The sequence below is a fragment of the Bos indicus x Bos taurus genome, chromosome 4 (assembly GCF_003369695.1).
Source record: "Bos indicus x Bos taurus breed Angus x Brahman F1 hybrid chromosome 4, Bos_hybrid_MaternalHap_v2.0, whole genome shotgun sequence".
Lineage (NCBI taxonomy): Eukaryota > Metazoa > Chordata > Mammalia > Artiodactyla > Bovidae > Bos > Bos indicus x Bos taurus.
The window spans coordinates 70,026,687-70,054,108 of record NC_040079.1 but is presented as its reverse complement, the minus strand read 5'-3'; the positions used below and the strand labels follow the sequence as shown (position 1 = coordinate 70,054,108).

The window sequence follows — 27,422 nt, the reverse complement described above, 5'->3', positions numbered from 1 at the left end:
GGCTACTCCATTTCTTCTAAAGGATTCTTGCCCACAGTTGTAGATATAATGGTCATCTGAGTTAAATTCACCCATTCCAGTACATTTTAGTTCCCTGATTCCTAAAATGCCAATGTTCCCTCTTGCCATCTCCTGTTTGACAACTTCTAATTTGCCTTGATTCATGGATATAACATTCCAGGTTCTTATGCAATATTGCTCTTTATAAATCGGACTTTACTTTTATCACCAGCCATATGCACAACTGGGTGTTGTTTCCACTTTGGCTCAGCCTTTTCACTCCTTCTGGAGCTATTTCTTCTTTTTTCTCCAGTAGAATATTGGGCACCTAACAACCTGGGGAGTTCATTTTTCAGTGTCATGTCTTTTTGCCTTTTTCATACTGTTCATGGGGTTCTCAAGGCAAGAATGCTGAAGTGGTTTTCCATTCTCTTCTCCAGTGGACCACATTTTGTCAGAACTCTCCACCATGACCCATCTGTCTAGGGTGGCCCTACACGGCATGGCTCATAGTTTCATTGAGTTAAACAAGGCTGTGGTCCATGTGCTCAGATTGGTTAGTGTTCTGTGATTGTGGTTTTCATTCTATCTGCCCTCTGATGGAGGAGGATAAGAGGCTTGTGGAAGTTAGTTGTTGCTGATCTGAAACTTACATTTAACAGGGCATCTTGTGTTTTATTTGGCTAACCTAATTAGGAAGAATTTATGAGAAGCCATTGATAATTATGTCCAAATGGAAGGATGTGTAAAATGTAGAATAGGTAAAGAAAAACATTTAGTATAAGAAGAATGACAGAACAAATAAATGAAAATAAGGGCTGTACACAGCTTTTCCTGAGAATGGGGTAAAAGTCAAGTTAGATGTTGGGTTGGGAGACAAAGCTGAAAATTTTACAGAGAGCTAAATCACAAATAGCCTTGGATGGCTGACTTAGAAATTCAATCTTTTTGATGATGATTTACAGTGGGGTGTAATTTTGGTGAAATAGATATTATAAATTTTTGTTCCATTTTTTAATTCGTTACAAATGTAATGTGGCTATAATAGTGGCAGAAGCTATTAATGAGCTAATTTAAATTAAATAAATGAATAAACAATCAAAAATACTTGAACACCCTGAGAAGAGGAAAAGATCTGTTTAAAAGAAATGGGAAGTTAGTTCTCTCTAGGAAAATTAGTTACTACTTAGATACGTGAGTCACAGACAAAGGCAAAGCAAGCCTGTATGCAGTTGAAATATTCAAAAACTATGACGTACTTACAAATCCCCAAAGAGCAGGAAGTGAAACTATTCAAGGGAGTCACACTGTGTGAGTCAAGAATCTTAGCATGTCAAGAAAGCACAAATGGAAAAGCTTTCCATTTCCCCCAGCCAAACACGTACAAATGTCAGAAATTTGGCAGCATGGTGGAAGGAGAGGTGCCCTGCTAGCCAATGTGCCAGGTACTATAACTCAAATGAATGGTTTTGAGTTAATTAGACTGTACGGGGGAGAATTTCCTAAACTGAGGTAAAATAGTCCACCAAATGTGGTGTGGGCAATGGGAAGAGATGGGGAGCATGCTACCCCAATAACATCCATAATACTACCTGCTGGACACCATCTGAGGATATTGGCATTACCTTCCCCCTCTTCCTTTGACATTACCAAAGTAATTTTAACTTTAAAGTATATTTGCAATTCAAATGGAAAGAGGAGGCAAATCCTGACTCCAACCTCCTTGGAAAATATTATTTCAAATATTTTCAAACTTCTCAAGCAATTTTGAAAGCTGCAAAAGGCACATTTTACACTATTTTCTGTGTTTTTAAAAAAATAGCTTGTCAACATATAGATGGTCAATAGGCACTGTGAAAGGATGCTCAACATCGCTAATTATTAGAGAAAGGCAAATCAAAGCTACAATGACCTCACACTGGTCAGAAAGTCGTCATTAAAAAATCTACAAGTACCAAATGCTGGAGAGGGTGTGGTAAAAAGAAAACTCTCCTATACTGTTGGTGGGAATGAAAGTTGGTGCATCCATTGCAAAGAATAGTATGGAAGTTCCTCAAAAAAACTAAAAATAGAGTTGCCATGTGATCCAGCAATACCAGTCCTGGGCAGATATCTAGACAAAACTATAATTCAAAAATATATGTGCACCACTATGTTCATAGTGGCACTATTTACAATACTCAAAATATGGAAACAACTTAAATGTCCATCAACAGATGAATAGATAAAGAATATGCGGTATAAATATATACAATGGAATACTGCTGCTGCTGCTAAGTTGCTTCAGTCGTGTCCGACTCTGTGCGACCCCATATTCGGCAGCCCACCAGGCTCCCCCATCCCTGGGATTCTCCAGGCAAGAACACTGGAGTGGGTTTCCATTTCCTTCTCCAATGCATGAAAGTGAAAAGTGAAAGTGAAGTCGCTCAGTCGTGTCCAACTGTTAGCGACCCCCTGGACTGCAGCCTACCAGGCTCCTCCGTCCATGGGATTTTCCAGGCAAGAGTACTGGACTGGGGTGCCATCGCCTTCTCCGACAATGGAACACTACTCAGCCATAAAAAAGAACAAAAAGAATATCATTTACAGCAACATGGTTAGACCTAGAGATTATTATACTAAGTGAAGTTAGTCAGAAAGAGAAAGACAAATATCATTTTTAATCACTTGTATGTGAAATCTAAAATATGGCACAAATGAGCCTATTTATGAAACAGAAACAAATTCACAGACATGGAGAACAGACTTGTGGCTGCCAATGTAGGGGAGGGATGGATTGGGAGTTTGGGATTATCAGATGCAAGCTATTATATATAGAATGGATAAAGAAGATCCAAATGTATAGCACAGGGAACTATATTTAATATCCTATGATAAAGCATATTGGAAAAGACTATGAAAAAGAATGTATATATGTGTGTGTGTGTGTGTATATATCTGAATCACTTTGCTGTACAGCAGAAATTAACACAATATTGTAAATCAACTATACCTCAAAGGAAAAAAAAAAAAACAGCTTCTCTAAACGATTAAAGAAATGACTAGTAGCACTATATAGGTGTGATTATATACTCTATATTATTAAGTCATTATATTCATAGTTTTTTTAAACTTACACCCAAATTTCTTGCCTTTACTTTATGCCCAGAATAAAATTGAGATATATATATATTCCATATAATGGATCTTAAATCTAGAGAACTCAAGATACTTTGACTAGTGTGATTTAGTTAGCTTTATAATACTTATATAGATGTCTTAAAATTTCTTAAGTATAATAATTAAAAATAATATTTATTACTGATAAATAAATGATGATGGAATCATTTCTCAGAGGTCCGACAAATTAGAACTCCTTGGTATAGTTCTAATGTTTGATTAAAAAACAAAGTTTAGGGGAGGCTGGGATTCTTCATAAACTCAACCAGTTCCTACTAATTCCCAAATGATTTGTACAACTGGATGTAAAGCCTCCTTGCCTCTACACATCCTTCCAACTGACAGTATTGTGCTGCACAAGACTGGCAAATTGTTTCAGAGTGGGCTTTCCATGCATGCAATATTCTGTCTTCAAACATGTGTATTTAAGAAAGCAGTTTTATAGCCTCAGGTATGATCAGACTTTTAGAAAGTGAATTAACTCTAATCAGATTCATAAGAGTTCCCCCCCCTCCAAGTAGTACATTTTAATTACATTTGTTCTTTAATAGCTCTATCTGTGTATATAGACTGGGCAGCATACCCACTCATTGATAAAACACTTCACAGTGTAGAAAGTCAGAATTCTTTATTACATGTGTTCTCTCTCCCTGTCCCAGATTTGAGATATCATTGAATACTCCCTTGTGTAAGTTTAAGTTGTGAAACATGTTGATTGGAGACACTTACATATAGCAAAATGATTACCAAAACACCTAAGACCTCTGTCACCTCACTGAATTATCATTTATTTTTAATGGTGAGGACATTTAAGATATAACCTCTTAGCAATGCTCAAGTATAGGATGCAGTATTATTAACTATAATCCCCATGTGGAATACTATATCCCCAGAACTTCATCTGGAGGTTTGTACCCTTTGACAAATCTCTGCATCCTGCCCCACCCGCTTCCCAGTAACCACCATTCTACTCTTTGATTCAAAAGAATGCCAATATATTTTTTTACGTTAGAGGATATGTGGCTTTTTTTTGATACATGCTATCTAAAATATCCTCTATCAGATTAAAAATTGAAGTACCGGAGGCAAAAGAAAAAAATCAAAGTACCTGGCAAATATCAGTTGGCATAGCAAAATGATGGAAAGAAGTGATTACAGAAAACTTGGAAATAATAATAGCATGCTTTTCTATGACACAAGAGGTCCCTCTGAGTTTTTTTTTTTTTTAATGTAATTTTATATTTTTTAAGACTTGTTGGGTGAATTTAGTTACAGTTTCTGTGTGTGCTATAATGTCCTCCAGGAGGGGACTTAGATGGTGGCCAAGTGTACCAGGGGAAAACAAAACATACTCATCTGGCCACGAGGAGACAAGGTTGGCAGCTTGAGGAACTTGGCCTGGTAGTATTTACCAGACATGTTAGCCGGGGAAGCAGCACTGTCAGAGGTACAGCAGTACCCGCACTCTCTCCCCTCTTTTAACGGTGTGTGTTCCACTTACGGCAGGACGATGAGATCTCAGTGGAGATTGGCTAGCCCCTCTACCCCCCAACCCTGGGGTGCGAAGTAGCTTACCCATCCCAGCAGAACTTCCTACCTTAAATTCCAGTAGATAATGCCACACCCAGGCATGATGGTGCTTGGTATTCTCAGCAGCATAGCTTCTTCATGCAGAGTGAGACTCAGGGCAGAGGCTGTTTCTGGTGACTTCTATATCTTTATGGTGTTGGATGCCTCAGCAGAAGTCCCCACTCTGGCATACAGGATAATAGGCCCTAGTGTTTGATCACTCAAATGTAAAATAAGCCTGGGACAGTACTTCAGGTCACCTGGCCAGAGTGGTTTTACCTGTTAGTGACTTAATCTGTTGCTTTAATACATTATTTCTTTTTACCAACCAGATTACAGGGGAGACAGAACCTCCATTTAATGTCATGGTCTTTTGATCAATCATGACCTTTGAAATATGACCACTAATAACTGTCGATTTTATTCAGGTATCCACACAAGGTACTCAGCTTCTCTAAACCAACAATGGAGGCACCCTTTTTTGCACAATGACAGGAGAACGTTTTAGTTAAGCCTAACAAGGTGTCCACACAAACCAAGGCACATTTAGAACCCTTACTTATAGGGAGGGGGCCCAGTATAATCAATTTGACAACCTCTTACTAGGTGGGATCTCCAGTGTATGCTCCCAGATTCCTTTGGCAGTGCTTTGGGCATTGTTTAGAGCATCCAGGACATGCTATTGCTGCTTTAATCGAGTCACTGTCTTTCAAGAGCAACCCAGCGTCCTTAGCAATATGGTATCTTACCAGGGCACTGTGGTGGTCACTCTTTCTTTGCACTCAATCTGTTGTATATACTGAAAGATCAGTTCTTTGGGTTCGTACCAGAGCTAGGCATCAGCTTCCTGATTACCAGGGGGTGTCAGTGCTTTATGAGCTGGGACATGGAAGACAATGAGGACTGCCTGAGGCTCTTGCAGGTGAACCCAAATGTCTTTCCATATATCCTGACCCCACAAGGGCTTATTTATATCACCTGCCCCTTGGTTTTTCATTGTCCAAGCCATAGGTTTAATCTCTTTAGAAGGGCCCATTTGTGAGTTCAAAGGGTTGATGACCAGGGCGTATGAGTGACTGCCAGCCAGTGCCCTGAGGTTCACCCACTGGCGGCTGCTGTCCTGTTTTTATCCAGATGGTGTCACTGTTGGACTGAGTGGCTACTGCAGACTAAGTGGATGAATTGTCTCCTTTAGATCCATTTGTATATCAGGCATCAGTGGGGATTTTCTTTCTTCTCTCTCTACAGGGTGCAGGGGCCACCACAGGAATAGGGGTGTGGCGTTTGGAAAATCTACTTACTCTACTTGTCTAGCTCAGGGAAGGCAAGTGGACTGCACAGTCCAAAGACAGGGGAGGGAAGGAGGGAGGAGCCTTCAGTTGTCTGGGTCCTGCTCAGAGTCAGCCAGTGGGCACATCCTTTGTGAAGGTTACTGCCTTCAACAGTTTATATTGTCAAGATCATGTTTTATTTATTTATTTTAATATTGGGAAAGGAAAGGGAAAGAAGGAATACAAAAATCAACTAAAATATTCTTTTGTTGTTCAGGTGCTCAGTCATTTCTGACTCTTTGTGACCCCATGGACTACGACACACCAGGCTTCCCTGTCTTTCACCATCTCCCCGAGCTTGCTCAATTTCATGTCCATTGAGTCGGTGATGCCATTCTTACCACATGTATTTATTCTCTTGAAATAGCTTTAAAGCACAAACTAGATGATAAAACTAGGGCTTCCCAGGTGGTGCTAGTGGTAAAGAACCCACCTGCCAATGCTGGAGACATAGAAATGTGGGTTTGATCCCTGGGTAGGGAAGATCCTCTGGAGGAGGGCACGGCAATCCCATGGACAGAGGAGCCTGTTGGGCTACAATCCATAGGGTCACACAGCGTCAGACATGACTGAAGCGATTTAGCATGAACACACGCAGATGATAAAATTAATGAATCATTCTGGAATCAAGCAAGAAGTCTACAGGTTTCTAAGTTGCATGACTCTCAGAAATTAAGCATTCAGATTTTCATGGGCATGCAGAAAAAACATGACTTCATATTATTTCAAAAACAGAACCCAGACTACCTTCTTACAACATTTGTGAAGAAATGTTTCTTCACTTTCCCTTGAAGAAGGAAGTATATTAGTGTTTCAATATCTGAGATGTTTGATTAATATGGAATAAAAAGAGGTTGGAAGATGGAATCTTTGGTTTTGAAATAGAAATTGAGAAAACGTGCACGTTAAGAAGTGCAACTAAAAGTATCTCAACACAAAGGTTGAGATGACCCTAAGAGAAGACTTGGAGGACACTGTACAGGAGGATGTGTGCTGGGAATGTCTGCTGTGTCCTAGAGTAGGATAAATGGAAGACAGATTGGCAGTGCTCTCAGTTACATGCAAAAGCTTAGCTCCTTAAGTTGAACTTTACTGCCTTCATTTAATAGTGGACGGACCATAAGGGGTTCATGCAGTAAACTGTGGACCTGTTCTCAGCATTCAGAATCCTTTCATCGTGTTCCTGAGATGACAGATAAGGACGCTGTTAACTGCCTCCTGAAAGATCTACCCGATCCCTCCCTGTGCACTGTACCACAATGCTTTCAGTAGCGTGAGACAGGAAAGGGAGCCCTCTTCCAAGCCACAGAATGTAAACCATGGAGGTTTTAAGATAGGACGAGGAGTCAACAAATAACCCCTCTAGCCAACAAGGTGTAAAGACAAGACTGCTGGAGGGCTTCCAGAATGTCTTCTTTCCTATAAAAAAGAGTCACCGTGGTTTTCTGTCTGCCTCCCCACAAGCTTGTGTGAGGACAACTGCAACAAGAGCCACCGTTTTGTATCTGTGAGGGGAAAGTCATGAGACACACGGGAAACCAGCCCAGAGTTCCGCCAGCCCTGATGGCTCAAGAGAAACTTCCCTGGAGCCATCCATCCTGGAACTCTTGCAACATGAGAGAAGAGCTTTCTCATCTTATTCAAGACATTCATATCGATATTGTTACTTGAAGGCAGAAATCACTAGGCTCTAAATCACACAGTGCGGCTAATTTAGACGTGGTGTAGCCCCACTCTGATCTGCCTTTAAGCCCCGCCTCTAGGGTCATATCTCTCAGTCTACAATCAATGCAGGAGGTAGGGCAGGATGTCTTGCCAGTGTGTATACAGTGAGCCTGGCTACTGAGTTAGACATTTTCTGCCTAGCAGTCTGTTCCATGCTCCATAAAGCTGTGACTCTGCCTCAGTGTCTCCTCTGCAACTTCAGTTTCCTTTTAGGCTTTTGGCCCCAAAATAAACTCCAGTCCTTCACCTGCAGGATGAAACCCACTCTTACCTTTCTCAGAAGTGGTCCTCTGAAGGACTGCATCAAGATAAATCAGGATGACCTGGTTGCTTATTCAAAGTATGGGTGCCTGGCCCCACCCACAGGCTCTCAGGAAGTGCTGTGGTAATAAGTGTCTAGTTAACTCTGATGTCGGTGAAAGCTGCAAACTCTGCCTTATCCTTTGACTGTCCTTTCACTGGGCCCATGCAAGAGAAAGCACAGTACCAGTCTCATTGCCTCTACCTATCCAGATTTGGGTTGCATCCCCAGGATTTCCTCTTGTTTCTTGCCCTTCACACCATGTTGAGCCTGCCAAAGTCTGGCACTTCCACAGGACATGTCATTGGACTGCCCACCTGCCTCTAGGAGCCAGTCCATTGAGTAGAGTCCATTTCCTTGGTCCAATATTTTCTGGCTCAATCTTTCTCCCCAGTGCCCACTATTAAGCCAAAATTAGTAATTATCACATCTGTAAGTTCTCAGCCAGCCAATGTCCAAGTGTCTGAAATCCACTAATTATTAGAAACTCAGATTTTTTTTACAAAAAAATTCCTTAAAAGAAAATCTGAGGCATAAACTTAGAGAATGATTGGCGCAAGAGAGCTAGGTCAACACTGCATGGCTGTATTACGAAATCAAAATGCTTTTGATGTATCTGTCAGCTTTGCATTTTGTTCCTTAAAAAAAAAAACAAAACTCTTAGGGCAGGGAAAAAATTCTATGTTGCTTATTTTATTTATTTATGTATTTATGTATGTACCTACGTATGTATTTATTTAGAAAAGCCCCAAACTATTTTTTGACAATGCCTCAAGGCTTGTAGGATCTTAGTTCCCTGACCAGGGACTGGCCTGGGCCCTTGACAGTGAAAACCCAGAGTCCTAACCACTGGACTGCCAGAGAAGTCCCAAGAAAACACAAAACCTTTAATTTTCAACATGAGCTACATGGTCATGAAGACAGTGCAAAATGACCCACTCCAACCCATGGGCCCAAGAAACCCTCCCTTCCCAGGAGCCCAAGAGACTCCTGCTCCAAGAGATGAGAGTGGGGAAAGGTGAGTGAGTGGAGAGTAAGACTGAGGACCAGGGGTCCTGCCTTCCTGCCCACCCCTTAGAGGCAGTAGTAGAAAAGGCTCTAGAGATGATGCCTGAGGCCCTGGGTTTAAATCTCCACTTTGCCCTCACAGAAGCTACGAGTCAAGTGGGTACAGTCAATATACTGCCTATTTTAAAAATAAAGAGATTCAAAGACTCTGTCCCTTCCCCAAAGTGATATGGTGCCCATCTGAGTCCAAACTCCAGTGTAAATAAGCAAAAAGCTTTCCTCATTAACAGCCCTGGTTTAGTTTTATATTCCATCAACTACGCCTGTTCTGCTTCCCATGCCTCTGCATTCAATGGGCAATTCTCAAACCTTAGCTTATTTGTTCTCGTGGCAATACTTGTTCCTGTTGACCTTTACCTTTCTTGAAATCCTTTTATTCTTTGGATTCCTCAACAACTCTTCTTCCTGGTTCTCCTCTGCCCCACCTCCCACAGCTTCAAGCACACCTGCTTATCCAACCAACGCTTGTTATTCTCCACATAAAAGCTGGCAACCTACAATTAGAAAAGAAAGGAGGTGAGATCTCAAGGAATAGGAACTATTTAATGCATTGTGTTTTCCTTAGTAAGTCTATTCAACAGAACTTTCTGTAATTGAGCATTCGACTTATGACTGAGGAAGTGAACAGTTTTAACTTAATTGAAATGGCTGCAATGTGGAGAACGGCTACCATATTGGACAGTATAGTGTAGAGTCTCACAACATAAAGGATGGTGCATGGTGTGTGGTCTGTGGGACCAGCAGGCTGTGCATCACCTAGGTACCAGTTAGAAATACAGAATCTCAGGCCCTACCCTAGATCCACTGAAATAGAATTTGCATCTTAACAAGATCACCAGGTCATTCATAAGCACAATAACATTTGAGAAACGTTGCTTAGAAAGTTTAATTTCGAAGCACCATAGTGATGGACACCTGTTTATATCCCAGTGCACCTATGGCTATTATTATATCTGAAGAAGTTTCCTTCTGTGAATTTTTACAAAGTCCTTCTCAATACATTAATTAAATACTTCATTAATCATATCTTGATTGAAGTCCCACTGGATGTCAAAATACTAAGATAAGTCTTTTATTTCAGAAAGCAACTGAGTTTAATCTATTGACCTGAGCTATGTCTCATCCTTCTCTTGAGGGGGTATCATGTGTTCTAAAACCACTACTTCCTTTCCTTTGTTCTGAGGAAGTATTATCTTCCTTTCATAAAGGAGTAGAATATAGAAGAGAAAAAAAAATTTAACCACATTGTTCAATAATCTCGAAACAGGTAACCAGCTTGACTGTGAAATCAGGTCACTCCCCAAGGCTTATGAGAAGACTCACGCAAAGCGTTTAAAGAGTTGAAGCTAAAAAGATTGGAGAAAAAGTTTACGTTGAACAAATGTTTTCTCATTTTCTGTTGAATGTCTCCATGCTCTGGGATCTCCCAAAGGTTAAAGAGACTCAATTTCCTAAAAAAGAGACAAGACTCTTTGGAATATAGTGAAGCTTCCAGATGCAGTGGCTTGGGAGATGGTCACTTTGGGTGACAGGGAAGGTCATAAAGAAGGGTGGACTGGGAGTCTCAGAGGCAGGGCGCCTGTGTGGCCTCTACTTGGGCTGCCTCAGTTCCTTCTGTAAAATGAAGTATTTGGATTTGTTAGAGCCTCTTTTAGGTCAGTTCTAGCTCTCACACTCATCTTTGAAAACCTGTAAGAATGAAGTTAAAATGATTAAGTCATTATCTGCAAAAGAAGGATCGTTTCACAGTCACTTTTAGAAAATCATATACATTTATGCATTTATTCAACAAATACTGAACTCATTCAACAAGTATGTGCTGCACACTGATCTGGGCACTGGGAAGTGACAATGACGGTACCGTTAGGGTCAGTGAAATCCAGCTTAGGAAAGTGGTAAATCAATCAGCAGCTGATAATTCTCAAACCTTGTTTACATGCCTAAGCCATTGACTGAGGCTTTGAAATGCCAGGCAGGGTGCCCTGTTTGATTTAGAGTCCAAAAGTTAAAGACACAGCATATCCTTAGGTACGTTCCAGGCAGCTTATCTCAGTAGACCAGAAGGCAGGCGATAGACCCACAATGAACAATTAAGCAATTAAAACACCTTGTGGAAAATCATATGTAAAAACTTCAATTGGGGCAGTGTGGTGTGTCCCCCGAGCAGTTGCCCAACACTGTGGCAGTTAGAGAAGGCTTCTCAGACGGTGTTCACATTAGCAGTGAGAACTGAATGACCAGAGGCAGCCTGACGTGTGGAAGTGAGAAAAGCACTCTGGGCAGAGACTCACAGATGCACCTGAAACTAACACAACACTAAATCAACTTTACTCGGCCACAAAAAAGAATGAAATGATGCCATGCGCAGCAACACGCACGGGCCTAGAGATAATGCCATGCACAGCAACACGCACGGGCCTAGAGATAATGCCATGCGCAGCAACACGCATGGGCGTACAGACTATCATACTAAGTGAAGCAAGTCAGAGAGAGAGAAATATCAGATATCAATATACATGGGATCTAAAAAAAGATGATACAAATGAAGTTATTTAAAAAAACAAAAACAGAAAGCAATCTTAAGCTTACCAAAGGGGAAATGTGGGTGGTGAGGGATAAATTAGGAGTTTAAGATTAATATTTATACACAACTACAGGTGTATACAAAGTAGATAATCAGTAAGGACCTACTAGATAGCACAGGGAACTCTACTCAATATTCTGTATTAACCTATTTGGGGAAAGAGTCTGAAAAAGAATAGATATATGTATATGTACAACTGAATCACTGGGCTATACATGTGAAACTAACACAAAATCGTAAAACAACTATACTGCAATAAGTCATACTTATGATTACATTATAAACCTAAAAAAAGAAGAGGATTGTATTGTTTTGAACTGGGGAATTTCTAAGCTCTCATACTAAGGTTTTGTTATTTTTCTTAAAAACCTGAATGAAAAGAGCTGAATTCTGAGTATAGTAAGAAAAATATACTAAATAAATGCATTCTTCTAGCTGTGTTTTAACTGCAATATATACACTTTTTAATACTTTGAATTCCCCATGCTGTCAGTGTGAACAATTAATCTGTGTGCTGGCCATAGTTTTGAATTATAGCTGACTTTTATTTTTAGGCTCCACTGCTGGTCACAACTGACATTTCCTAGTTAGTCCTTCGTCAGAGAAGCAAATCCTAAATATAGCATAGTTTCTATGGGAACATACTTTATCTTGAAGATTCCAAGAAACACATTTTATCTGAAAAACGAGACCTGCCAGATAAAATGTGAAAATCCAGGCTCACAATCCAGATTTTCTATTTTCAAAATAATATGATTTAAGAAGAGATGTTTAAAATGGATTGAAAAATTGGCTCCATAAGAAATCTTTCTGAGTTGAATTGGTACAGATCTGCTTTTGACTGTAAGAGTTGGAAATCTCATCTTTTATTGTTTTTCTTGAAATAATCAAGCACATGACTCTATTATGTTTAGATTCTATTGTTTTATATCTCTGTGGCAACAAACACTGTTGGGTGATCATCTAGCAGATGGCGTAGGTGGTGATGATATTCATTCTTTCCAAAGTAAATGAAAATTTTATCTGTTGTTACTGAAATGTAGGTCATAATGAGTTTGCTTTACAGGTTATTGAGTTTTGGGCCTTTTAAATACCTGTAGCTGAACAGTAATATGATTGGGGGCTGCATTTGCTTGTGAGTATCAAAGGCATGTTGGTTTCTTTCATCTTTAGGTGTACTAAACCCAATTTCCTTAAACTTACTCTTTGAGACCTTAAGACAGCTAAAGATGACTAGGCAATTAGAAGTTAGTTGACTGGAAGTAAGAAGACTGATGGAAGAATATTTAAGACTTTTGAGAAAAACAAAACGAGCCCTCTTGTGGAAGTTACATCACCAGACGGTCAAGCTCCAAAGGAGTCATATCTCCAAATGGCAGTTATTGAGGGAAGGGAGTCTTTGGAAGTTGAACACCAGAGAGATAAATAATTTGATCTTACTGCTGAGAATACGAAAGTCTCATAGGAAGTACTCCTCTCCATCATTCTTGTACTGAATATGAAACATGTTGGATATAATAAGTGCAATAAGGAACAGCACTGGGGGTGAAAAAAGCTCTAAATTGTTCATGCTAATAAGAAAAATTACTGTAAAGAAATAATGGATAGTGAAAATGAAAGTCCTAACTTAGGAAGAATGGTTTGAGTCTGTCTCACCACTACCTTTAGAGATAAACATCTGTTGGTGGCCCAGATGCTTTATCTGGACCCTTCATCTTGACAGTGTAACTTCGGAAGTTCTCAGCCAAAAGCTTGAGCTCTCCACCAGTCATTATCCATGACTTCCCTTGACTGTTGTTAGTGAAGACTTGTTACTAGAAAACGATTCTTATTACCTGCTCTGACGTAGATCACCAACAAATGACCAGGTTGCCTTGAGTCTTCCATCAGCAGAAAATCGTAAGAGGAAAAGAACAAGTAAGTAGTTTGGGTGGTCATTTAATGGTTTCTGCATGTGAAACAGAGCTAGAAATCTCAGTGCTTGGTTTTTACAAGCAAAGAAATACTTAGAAATTTCCTGGGGTTGGCGGTTCTAAGGCTAAGGTCCTGAGAGAAAGGAAAAGGGATGATCCAACTCCTCTCTTTGCTAAAAATTTATCCCAATGCATTTGAATATTTATAGGGTGATTCTGAGAGATAACTTCAAAAGGGTGGAATTTTATTTTATGATATAGCTTTGTATACATTGTAGAAGGAGAAGTAGCATGGAGACTTTTAAGACCAAGTCCATGTCAGGGAATTTATTGGCTCTTTAGACATGGAATCTTTCTTACTTCTCATAACATTCTTACAAACTAGATCTCATTCCCATATTTGCAATTGAAGAGGCAACTTCAATGATAAGCATATAAAAACCACTTAAACTGGTTGGACTTGATAGATTATTTAAGTTTTCCTTGCTTTAAAGTCATTTCAAACTTACATCTTGTCTCCTTAGACTGCAGGACTACTGACACTTCAAAATTTTAGTAGTTTTGTATTTGTTTTTCATAAGTCACATAAAACTATTTTGTTTCACACAAAAAGTATATAAGCATTATGTATTTTATGTATATGTACTTGGCTAGAGAGCATATTTCAGCATATAAAATTTAGATTGTTATGCAAAATATAATTATATTTCTAAGTTACAATAAAATCTTATTTGAGGGTAGTCAACCTGACAGGGCCAATGTAAATTTTTTCATAAACAAAGATTTAATTATTCTAAGAAGATTCCATGGTAGCAGAAGAAAAATTCTAAGAGACTAAGGTATTCACTGTGGAATAACTTCTCCCTCAGAAACATGCTCAAACTTCTTCTGGCCACATGGAGAGCAGATACATGAGGAAAATGGACACAGATCATTCCAGATGGGAAAGTTTGACTTGTTGAAGCCTGGGTCTCATACAATCTAATCAAAGATCTGAAAAAGGTTTTTTTTAATTGTCAAATATTTATTATATACTTAATAACACAACAATTTTATGTAACATAACTGTGTATCTGCCCCTATGTAGAGTAAGGAGAAAAAAGTAAATAATGTCTTTTTTGTCTTTGCTGTTTCACCTTAAGGATCATTACTTTGTGTAGCTCTCTCTCTCTTTTTTTTATGTATATAGAGTTGTCTCAAACACACTGACTCATTTAAAATTTCAGTGATGTAGGCAGTATGTGAAGTGAAAGTCGCTTAGTCGTGTCCGACTCTTTGCAACCCCATGGACTATACTGTCCATGGAATTCTCTGTAGCCTCTCCCTTCTCCAGGGGATCTTTCGAACCTGAGGATAGAACCCAGGTGTCCTGCATTGCAGAAGAATTCTTTATCAGCTGAGCCACAAGGGAAGCCCGAGAATACTGGAGTGTGTAGCCTCCCCCTTCTCCAGCGGATCTTCCCAACCCAGGAATCGAACTGGGGTCTCCTGCACTGCAGGCGGATTCTTTACCAACTGAGCTATTGTAGGCAGTATGATCTTCTGTATTTCATAGCTAGAGTTCTGTGAGGCCAGATGACTTATGCATGCTCTAACAGTGAACAAATGACCAAGTGGCACTTAGGTATGGCAAAGCACATTGCCAAGCATTCTTGTCTTTCTGCTATACAATCACTGCCCCAGTACCTGAAAAACTTAAACGAAAACTAAACAGAACCTACCCTCAAACCCCAAATTTTTACCAAATGTAGCACACCAATCCAGGAAAGTTTCAGAGTTTGGAAGAAGAAAAGAGTGAAGGTAATATGTATATTATAGGCCACTTCTTCCTCAAAGCTGTTCACAGAAAATATTTTCAAGTGTCTGATATATCTTCTTACAACAATTTCATGTGACTTACATGATCTCTACAGTATCTCAAGCTGGATTTCCTGAAAATAGGAAGGGTGGCCTTTGTATTATGGATCTGATATGGGATGTTTGCTGGGTACATACGGACCCTACCATCATTAAAACTTTATTTTGTTCATCATGATTTTTTTGCATTAGTTTTGATTCTAAAAAATATTGCATTAGACTGTTACTTATTTTGATGACTGAGTCTCTAGCCCTTCCTTAAATTTTATGCCAGAGAATAATATGTCTTATCCTCAGCCCTGTGCTGGTACGTGAATTTAGGCATTTCCGTGAACAGAATGCCTGACTGCCCAATGACAAGTTTTATATTTAATCTTATTTTTGTTATTTGGTTTCACTCTCTGTCTTTTCAGTATTTTTGAGTAATAAAGATGAGTCTCTGACAATATTTTTTGGGTACTCAGTTCATGGGCAGCTGCTGTGCAGTTTTAATATATCTACTCTAATTTTATAAAACTTTTAATTTAAGGACTTATGGCCTCCTAAGCATTTTGTGGTGAAAGATGGAGCTGACCAATGTGACCACCCTGTCAAACGCTTCGAACACAGACCTGAGTCGCTGTGACAGGCACTGCAGAATGATTCTCATATCACTGTACAGTGTGGTTTTGCTGGGAGGCGCTGCAGGGGCCATTGCGATGTCTTATATGATGCTCAAAAGGAACAGCCAATCAATCGTCGCCACGATTGTTCTCAATATCATCGTGCTACACTCCATCCTCCTGTTCAGCCTTCCCTTCCGCCTCAGCTATTATGTCTTAGTTGTCTGGGAGTTTGGATCCTTCACCTGCCGATTGGTTAGCGGCATAATATATGGTCATATGTATTTCACCTTTGTTTTCTATGTGGCCATCATCATAATTCGATTGCTCGTGTATTTTAAGAAACTCCAAACTCAGTTCCAAAAGTACCATGTGGTGGTTTTAAGCATTATTATTTGGCTGGTGGGCAGTGTAATTTTTTTGCCAATATTTTTTTTACAATATGGCACCAATCCAAGTTACTCAGAACAACAGTGTTTTGAGTTCTACAAAGACCTCAAACGCAAGGAGTTTATTATCTTGAACTACTCTATGATTGTCATTATGATGACAACAGTTGTGACCCTCTTTCTGATACAGATGTGGGTCATTGTTCAACTGGTAAAGGCTCTTTGGCCAGACATGTGGACCCATCAAGAGTACAGAGCTCAAATCAAGAGCTTCTTCTTCCTCCTCATAATAGTGGTTTGTTTTATACCCCATCATGCCTTCCGGATACACTTCATTCAACATTACTCAGAGACAGAAGATTCTGAGTTAGTTCGTTATAACGAAATTTTTGTTGCTTTAACTACAGCCTGTTGCCTGGATATGCTGTGTTTCGTAGGTGGTGTTATCCATTAAATACGCCTGTGTTACTTGCTTTGTTGATCAGTTTCTCACTATTGTAATAAAATAGTTTCAATTGAGTAGCTGCTTCCACAATTTCGAAAGTTCTTAATCATCACCAAAATGATTTTTTCACAAAAAGGTAATGAGGATTGATTTTTTTCCCTCTTCTCAGCGACCTGTTACTAGTTCTTCACTAACTGAATATGTTCAATTGCCTTAACTCTACACAAGTTGATCCCAACCATCCAGACTCAACCCCTATCTCTTTTTTTCTTGTAATATTTACTTCCACTATGCACAGCTATTGGCTTTCTCAATGTACTCTCTTCTTTGCATTTATTCTCACTGAGCTTTGATCCTAGAATGTTCTTCAAGGTCCAGAGAACCCAAAGATAAAGACTTTACAGAAGCCTTAACTTATTCAACTTATGGTCAACTTGTCAATGACTCTATCTTGAAAATTACTGATATTTTACCATATTTGGAGGAAAGAATTAGCTCAGAAAGTCAAGAGACCTAGAGGAAATTCTTTCGGAATTGATGGGGCATTGTTGTGGTTTGATTCTGTGGTTAAGATATAACAGTCAGTCAGGAAGCTGAGATTACCTCCCAGAGCTCCCTTTCCAGACATGCAGCCATAAAGCAGGAAAAGAAATAGAAAAAGGTGGAAAACAACTGGACTTAGTCTAGGCATACTGGCAGACTGTATTAGAGCCATGCCTCCGAGACTGTGGGACTCTTCTGAAGCTTCTTTAAAACACCATATATAACCAGGAAGTGTTAAACAAAATCAGTCAGTGTCAGTTAAACTCAATAAAACAACCAAGACAACCAACTCAGATTCTACTTATCAAACACAGACATCAATAGATCCTTATGCTTTGCTTTGCTTATAATTATACTCCATGAAGAGGACTTACCACTTCTTCCCTCTCTAGTAAATTGGCCAGAGGCTTTAGTCTTGGCCAAGACAACTTCATGCCAGGGCGCTGAAGAATCTGGCAGGAAGTTCTGACTTGGCTCCATTACCCTTTTATCAAATATCCTTCCCACTCATTCTGGATTTTAGAGAGAAATGAAAAAAGTTCACCAAGAATTATAAATGTACATGCATCTTGAAACTGGCTTCTGAGTTTTCATTTCCTTGTGATTTTCTACTGGGTCTATCAGACAGAAAGTCAAGTAGATTACTGGAAAAGGAGGGAAAATTGTACCCCCTGTGCCAGAGAGAAATTGTGCAGTACCTAAAGTTTACCATACTGTAAGGTCAATATCATAAACCTGTTATATGGAAACAATCTTTTTTTTTTAATGCATTTACTTTTAAACAGTAGTCTTCAGAGTGGAGTGGGTACAATAATACCCACTTCAGAGTGGAGTGGGTACAATAATAATTTAGTGGAATGTAAAAAGAGTAGTAGAAATTTATTTCTATTTATTTTATATTAAAATATAGTTTATTGTACTGATATTCATAAAGGAACTTATCAGCAATGTATGGGTATAAACTATGTATAAATATTATTTAATGACGATATATACATTTTTTTTTACTGATAAGGATGTAAGATCAAAATAATCTGAAATCCACTGTTCCTGAAGACTATTCAAGTAATGATAATATTCCCTGTCAAAATGTTTTTCTCTTAGAGATAAGACCATTCTTTCTTTAGTGAAAGTATCTTGATGAGATGTAATGAAATGTAACTATCAAGATAACATAGACAAGCATATGATATTACCATTGGATACCTAACAAATGTATTTGTACAGACCATCTATTATTGCCCTTGTCAAATTGCCTTATAAGTATGCTGCGGCTGCTGCTAAGTCGCTTCAGTCATGTCCGACTCTGTGCGACCCCATAGATGGCAGCCCACCAGGCTCCACCATCCCTGGGATTCTCCAGACAAGAACACTGGAGTGGGTTGCCATTTCCTTCTCCAATGCATGAAAGTGAAAAGTGAAAGTGAAGTCGCTCAGTCGTGTCCAACTCGTAGTGACCCCATGGACTGCAGCCTATCAGGCTCCTCCGTCCATGGAATTTTTCAGGCAAGAGTACTGGAGTGGGGTGCCATTGCCTTCTCGGCTTATAAGTATGTTTGTGTGTAGTTATCTCTTATACACTCCTCACTTCAGACCAAAGGAATGTGTCTTATTTGATTGTGTATATTTAATCCTACCTTGAAAATCAAACTGCTCTTGAAGTTAGAAAAGTGTGAAATCAGACACTGGAGGTTGGATATTGTGAGATCTGGGAATTGCAAATTCGGTCCTCAAGTAGTAATCATCTGTCCTATGAGCCCTCTGCCCAGGCTGGAAGCTGCTTACCCAACAGGTAATAAACCAATGACCTCATAAATCTGGTCAGATGGAGGTTTGTGCTGGTATCTCTCAATCTGGATGATAATAAATATTGATATTTCAGAGTAAAAACTACTAAGATCAAGAGTACTCTAGATCTCAGATATTAACCAGATCAAGGATACATCTTCAGATTAGCTGATTTACCAGTAATTTTCTTTTTCTCTCAAGCAGTTATTTTGCCACTTGATAGGAAATACATCTTCAATAAAACTCTATGCATAAAAGGTTACTATTAACTCCTTCATTTATAAGGAGCTAAAACAAAGATAAACTCTCTACCCACTTTATTTATACTAAATCCAGAACCTTTAGTGCTTCAGGCTTACAAAGGGGATATCAGTTGGACAAAGTACTGTGAGCTGATCAGATATTCATTTCCTGTCAAGTTCCCACCAGGAAATCACACAAATTAGGATATTCATTTCCTGTCAAGTTCCCACCAGGAAATCACACAAATTAGGCTAATTCAAGGATAACACAATGATGAGAGACTAGTTATAAAGAAGTGTATACAACGCAGGGAAATCCAAAACAATGGCACTCCAAGGCTAGTAATAGTAGCGCTGTCACTATCCTTATGCCCAAAATGACAAACAGAGGTACTGGTGACCAAAAAGTGGAAACAGGAGTATTGTGGAGTGAAAGTGAAAGTCACTCAGTTGTGTCTGGCTCTTTGTGACCCCATGGACTATACAGTCCATGGAATTCTCCAGGCCAGAATACTGGAGTGGGTAGCCTTTTCCTTCTCTAGGGGATCTTCCCAATCCAGGGATCCAACCCAGGTCTCCTGCATTGCAGGCGGATTCTTTACCAGCTGAGCCACAGTTCAGTTCAGTTGCTCAGTCATGTCCGACTCTTTGCAACCCCCTGAACCACAGCACTCCAGGCCTCCCTGTCCATCACCAACTCCTGGAGTCCACCCAAACCCATGTCCATCGAGTCAGTGATGCCATCCAACCATCTCATCCTCTGTCATCCTCTTCTCCTCCTGCCTCAATCTTTCCCACAAGGGAAGCCCAACTGTGGAGTGAGCTGCTTTGAAAGGAGCTATGACCTTGGGCCAAAAAATCAATCATCCCACAGCAAAGCTGTAGAAAATAAACCAGTGGAATATATACCATCATTTTATTCTTCTCCACCCCTCCAATGTTTTGGTGATGTTCTCTATTTGCTGAGTTCACTAGAAGGCAAGGGAGACTGTTGAGGTGGTTAATACAAGTTAAGCTTTTCTGGGTAGAGAATCATGGAGAAAAATGTTGGCAGACCCCTACTTTCAAAAATATTCTTTATTGAAGTCATTGCTCCTAAAACAGAAGCAAAAAAGCAGAGCTCAAACTTGATGGTAAGATGTGATTTTTTAAAAAATGTCCAGAAGATGATAAAATGTAGACTGACATATTTCAAAGAATAAGCAACATAAAAATTTCAGAGATGAAGCTCATACTGAAAACTTCATAAAAGAGAATTTGTTTAGAACATGATAAAGAATCTGGCAGTCAGGATCAGTAAAAGCAAACAATTACATGAAAATTTTTTCAAAACTTAAAAACAATTAGCAGGAAAATAATTGGTTGTGGACCACAGAAAGGGAGTTCTAACATACATACTGGTATCTTTTTAGAAGTTTCTATTTCATCTCTCTTTTAAAATATACTTTTGTTGGGCATGGGATTCTAAGCTGACAGTTCTTTTCCTCCACTGTCTTCTTACTTAGAGCTTTGGTTTCAGGGTAGTTCTAGCCTCATTAAATGAGTTTGGAAGTATACCTCTTCTATTTTCTGGAAGAGTTGGAGAAAGATTGGCATTAAATCTTCTCTATATGTTTGCTGGAACTCACTTTTGAAGTCATCTGATCCTGGATTCTTTTTCTTTGCAGGGTCTTTGATTAGTGATTTCATTTCTTTACTTATAGATCTGTTGAGATTTTCCCTATCACCTAGAATCATTTTATGTAATATTATGTTGGCAGGCATTTACACCTGCATTTACATTACATTTAACCTAAGTTATCCAATTTATTAGTGAACTGTTGTTCATAGTATTCTCTTAAAATCCTTAGTTATTTCTGTAAGCTTGGTAGTAATTTTCTCACTCTTATATCTGATTTTGTGTATTTGTGTTTCTCCCCTATTTTCTTTGTCAGTCTAGCTAAACATTAATTTTTATTATGATTTCTAAGAATCAACTTTCAGTTATGTTGATTTTCCCTGTTTTTTATTTATGTCCACTGTAAATTTTATTATTTCCTACCCTCTACTAGCATTCATTGTAATTTCACCTGGTTGGATGTTAGATATTTTTGTATTTTTGTAAGTATTCTTGAACTTTCTTCTGGGAGGCAGTTTGTTCCTCATTAAGGTGTTGTTTTTAAGATCTGTTAGGCAGGTCCAGAGCAATATTACATCTAGGGCTATTTATTCCACATTATTCAAGCAAGAACTTGCTGAGTTCTATACCTCGGTTCGGTTCAGTTCGGTTCAGTCGCTCAGTTGTGTCCAACTCTTTGCGACCCCATGAATTGCAGCATGCCAGGCCTCCCTGTCCATCACCAACTCCCGGAGTTCACCCAGACTCACGTCCATCAAGTCAGTGATGCCATCCAGCCATCTCATCCTCTGTCGTCCCCTTCTCCTCCTGCCCCCAATCCCTCCCAGCATCAGAGTGTCCCAAAAATTATTAAATTCTTCAATATGCCTGGTGGGAACATGTACTATTCCCAACTCTATGTGAACAATGGGCACAATTCCCACTAATCCTCTAATATTCATTCTTCCTTCCCTAGACAGATCAGTACTCAGCTGAACATTCAAGGAGAGGGTGGTTATATAAGTGGAGTTCTCTCTCTGTTTTGGTCTCTCTTTTCTGTTACCTCTCCCTAAAAATCCTGATTGCCTGCATTCTCAGCTCAGCCTCCTTAACCCGGGGACTGTGCCTGGTTCAACCTGGGTTGTCCTCCCTATGCGGCACCCTAGAAACTTACAAGGCAGTGATCTAAAGCAATCATCTCCTGTATTTCCTGTCTCTCATTGATCACTACCCTTCTTTACCTGATGTTCATCCAGTGTCTTGAAAACCACTGTTACACGTATCTTGTCAGTTTGTTATTGTTCCAGGTAGTATGTTTAATCTGGTTTCCATCACTCCATCTTGGCCAGAACCACAGGAATTTAGTATGTAACAACATGTCATAACTATTCATGATCTTTTTTCTTATCTATGGGCTCAGCAATCTGTCTCGGATACTATCATGGTGCTAGTGGTAAAGATGCATTGGAGAAGGAAATGGCAACCCACTCCGGGGTTCTTGCCTGGAGAATCCCAGGGACTGGGGTAGCCTGGTGGGCTGCCGTCTATGGGGTTGCACAGAGTCGGACACGACTGAATTGACTTAGTAGCAGCAGCAGCAGCAGCAGTGGTAAAGAACCCGTCTGCCTGAGATGTGGGTTCAATCCCTGAATCAGGAAGATCCCACTCCAGTATTCTTGCCTGGAGAATCTCATGGACAGAGAAGCCTGGGGGGCTACAGTCCATAGGGTCACACAGAGTTGGACACGACTGAAGTGACTTAGCACACATGCATGAGGATGACCTACTTACAGAGGTTGTAATCAAAATTTTACTTCTTTCTTTTATTGATTAATCACTGAATCATTTGTGTAAAAGGATATCAGCATTGATCATCTGAAAACATTTCAGTCATGTAATTCTTCTCCCTTCTCCATGCCCACTCCCATTTCCCCTGCATTCTTTCTCTACCATCTCCATTCAATTCTTAACTAGATAGGAATTTTTGTGAAAAGTTAGTCTTTCAAGTTTTAGGTAGACAGGACTTCCACACAGGTGTACTAATCAAAATATTTTAGAGTTATATCTTTGCACGACAATAGAAAACAATAATTGAATACTTGCCATTAGCTGGAGATGGTTTTAAGCATTTTGTATCTTTTAAATCATTGAATCCACACAGCAGTCATTAAATAGGCTCCATTATTAGCTCCAGTAAAGACTACAGAGTGGCTTCCCTGGTGGCTCAGTGGTAAAGTATCCACCTGCCAATGAAGGAGGCTGGGTTTTGATCCCTGGGGAGGAAGGTTCCCTGGAGAAGGGAATGGCAACCCACTCCAGTATTCTTGCCTGGAACATCCCATGGACAGAGGAGCCTGGTGGGAAACAGTCCATTCGGTTGCAAAGAGTTGGATGTGGCTTAGCAGCTAAACAATAACAAATACTACAGAGAGGTTAAGAAACTTGCCTAAGATTGCAAAAGCTACCATATCTAATATTGCTTCATGGGGATTTCACAGAAAATGTGTGTGCTGGGTGGAAGGAAGAGTACAAATTAGCTAGAAAAGCCTTTTTTTTAAAAAAAAAAAAGTTTTTTTGATGTGGGCCATTTTTAAAAGTCTTTATTGAATTTGTTACAATATGTGTTTCTGTTTTTTGTTTTTGTTTTTTGGCCCTGAGGCATATGGGATCTTCACTTCCCAACCAGGGATCAAACCCTGTGCCCTCTGCATCGGAAGGCAAAGTCTCAACCACTGGACCACCAGGAAAGGCTCTAGAAAAAGCCTTAGCGTAGTAACCTTATTTATTCACAAACTACCAGTCACACAGAGCAAGGTTGAGCCAGAAGGTGTGATTACTCAAACGTAAGGTGATCATGCACAAGGGCTTTTGCACAATTACTTGTTTTCTGGGGATTTGATTGTCAATAGTGGTAATGAGTCTTCTTTTTCCACCTTGTCATCCTAAAACCTGAACTCACATTTTTCCCTCCAGGTCTGATTCTCCTTTTGTATCTCTCATTCATGTGAAAAGCATCATTCATTCACTCAAACCTGAAACTTATTTCTATATTTTCTCCCACTTGCTCACCTTGACAAAGAGTTGGTCTCCAAGTCTCACTGATAACAGCCCCCAAGTATTCCACAAACCTGTCTCTTTTACCCTGTACCTCCAGTCTCTGCCTTCATTGAGGTCTTTAGCCCAGCTCTCCTGGGTGGCTAAAATAGTCTTCTATCTATTACCTCCTGTTTCATTGCCCCCCCCACCCCCAATCATATTTGCTTCTATTACCAGGCTGATGTCATGGTGGTTTTCCTAGAATTGAAACCTTTTTATGTCAACTGTCAATTTTAAATCCTCCCACTTTAAGCCTTGAGAACATTGACACTGTTTTCATATGAAGCCCACACATAATCTTGTTCTTACGGGACCTCTGTGCTCCAGCCACAGGTAGCCTTTCTGAACTCATAGGGACCTTACCCAGATCCTTTATTTCAGGCCAAGCATCACAATCACAATTCTCTGTGTGTCTGACTCTTTCATCCTCTACGACTTGGCACATCCTGTTTTCTCCACCTTGTAGTCACCTTCCTTCCTCGTACCCTCTTCATCCCAATGGCCTCACTCTGTGGTCCATGCTCAGCTTTGCTACACCTTCTGCTCTTGCCTCCAGTCCTTCACGGCGAGTGGAGGGAGTAATTACGGTAAGTCCCCTACATATGAACCTTCCTGTTGGGAACTTTCAAAGATGCGAACGTGTGTTCACATGTTGCAACTTACCCTCCATCTCCTATTGCTGATGATCCTTCAGTTCTACATCTTCCACCTCCTTTCCCCGCTCCAGGCAGTAACTCTTCTTGCCTGCTCACTTGGTGCCAGCCCCTTTATGCCAACTGCTGTCCTGCACAACTGTACTTTTCAAGGTACTAAATATAAGATGAAAAATTTTTTTTATGTTTTGTGTTTGTTTCTGGTGTATTATTTGTGTGAAAGCATTGTAAACTCATTATAGTACAGTACCATATAGCTGATGGTATTAGTTGACTTTGTTGGATTTCTGAACAAATCAGACTTAAGAACATGCTCTTGGAACAGAACTTGTAGGGGACTTACTGTATTCTTACTTGTCTTTTCCAAAGGCATGGGCCGGATCTCGTGGTGCCCCTTCCCTACTTCCAGACTGGGTTATGAACTCCTATTTAACCAACCCCCTGTTATTTTACATAGGTCTCTATTGCAGCACCTTCCCTCTAGCATGATAAGCCTCGGTGTCAGACAGTGAGAGCAGAGAAGAAACTAAGTGACATTTATTTCTTTATCTTTAGGGTTTATTGTATTACATGTTTTAATTATTCTCAGAACCTTAATTTTTTATTTAGTGTGAAAAGAGAGTATTATTATTTGAATGACATTTAAATTGGCATTCAGAATCTAGAATGTTTGACCTGAAGGAGATAGGGAAAATTAACAAAAATGTACATAAATTTCTCCTAGATAGAGTAGTTTGTTTCTATGTCTAGCTCAAATGATGAACTTAAAGTAAATCCCTACAGTATTTATTTTCTTTATCATCTAATGACCTGGATCAGAGTGCTTAAATTTAAAACTAGGAATTTTGTTTAAAATTCAAAAAATAGGAATCCTCACCAAGCAGTTTTCAAATGTGTCAAGAATGTCTGCTATTTCCAAATGCACTAATTTGCCAAATAATTTTTGAGTGTTTTTGTGCAAGTGATGTTGCCAGGTGCCAGAGATAACCACAAGAAGAGAGCAAAGTGAAAACAATTTGGCAATTTTACAAGCCAGTTCCTCTCCTATTGTCCTTCATATATATTTAGAGATCCAGAGAACCTAGAAGTGAATCAGTAAGATACCAATAAACCTATGAGCCAAGAAAAAATGGAATGCTATCGATAGTGCTGTGTGAGGACCAAAAAACAAACAAAGTGGCAGGGCAGTGTTCAGTTCAGTTCAGTCGCTCAGTCGTGTCCGACTCTTTGTGACCCCATGAATCGCAGCACGCCAGGCCTCCCTGTCCATCACCAACTCCCGGAGTTCACTGAGACCCACGTCCATCGAGTCAGTGATGCCATCCAGCCATCTCATCCTCTGTCGTCCCCTTCTCCTGCCCCCAATCCCTCCCAGCATCAGAGTCTTTTCCAATGAGTCAACTCTTCGCATGAGGTGGCCAAAGTACTGGAGTTTCAGCTTTAGCATCATTCCTTCCAAAGAAATCCCAGGGCTGATCTCCTTCAGAACGGACTGGTTGGCTCTCCTGGCAGGTCAGTGTAGGAAAAAGCATTTTGAATGAAACTTGAAAGATTTTGTCTTTCTTTTTTTTTTAAATTTTATTTTATTTTTAAACTTTACAATATTGTATTGGTTTTGCCAAATATCGAAATGAATCTGCCACAGGTATACATGTGTTCCCCATCCTGAACCTTCCTCCCTCCTCCCTCCCCATACCATCCCTCTGGGTCGTCCCAGTGCACCAGCCCCAAGCATCCAGTATTGTGCATCGAACCTGGACTGGCGACTCATTCCATATATGATATTATACGTATTTGAATGCCATTCTCCCAAATCATCCCACCCTCTGCCTCTCCCACAGAGTCCAAAATACTGTTCTATACATCAGTGTCTCTTTTGCTGTCTCATATACAGGGGTATTGTTACCATTTTTCTAAATTCCATATATATGCATTAGTATACTGTATTGGTGTTTTTCTTTCTGGCTTACTTCACTCTGTATAATAGGCTCCAATCTCATCCACCTCATTAGAACTGATTCAAATGTATTCTTTTTAATGGCTGAGTAATACTCCATTGTGTATATGTACCACAGCTTTCTTATTGAATTGAAATTAAAATTGAATGAAACTTGAAAGATAATGTCAAATATACTCTAGAAGAAAAACAAAGTACTAGATCCTTCAGGAGTAAAACCTCTCAGAGATTTTTTGGCATTTCTAACTTACACTCTCCTTTAATCAAATATAAATATATTTTCTTTTAAATAACAGTTTCAGAGTGCACTTGTCTTTGAAGTCTCTACTAGGAAGACCCAAATCAAAAGCTTATCAAGTTTATGTTTCAAAACCTCAACATTCAAGCTTTGTGCAATTAGTAGGAATGATATTTGAAAACTCAATTTCACCTATTGCCCTGCATGTCTTGAACTCTGGTAAATGTGATCATTTGAGAATAGATTGAAACCTTTTTTGTAGTAGTAATGTTTTCCCTTAAGTAGTAAAAGCATTATGTGAAGATATTGAAACATGTGCATGAACATTTGTGGCACTTGCTAAATGCTTCCTGTAGGTGCTGCAC

The 27,422-nt window shown here is 39.6% G+C and overlaps 1 protein-coding gene across 1 annotated transcript; it reads left to right on the top strand.

The window, feature by feature from the left end:
• Positions 1-13,484: 13,484 nt before the first annotated feature.
• On the top strand, positions 13,485-17,017 carry LOC113891888 (probable G-protein coupled receptor 141). Its single transcript, XM_027540339.1, has 2 exons — positions 13,485-13,654; positions 16,037-17,017. The coding sequence occupies exon 2, from the start codon at positions 16,071-16,073 to the stop codon at positions 16,950-16,952; it is 882 nt and encodes a 293-aa protein (XP_027396140.1). The 5' UTR covers positions 13,485-13,654; positions 16,037-16,070; the 3' UTR covers positions 16,953-17,017.
• The last annotated feature ends 10,405 nt before the right edge of the window (positions 17,018-27,422 follow it).

Excerpts from the sequence above, each read along its gene's own strand:
- LOC113891888 (XM_027540339.1), top strand. The coding sequence starts at position 16,071 with ATGGAGCTGACCAATGTGACCACCCTGTCAAACGCTTCGAACACAGAC.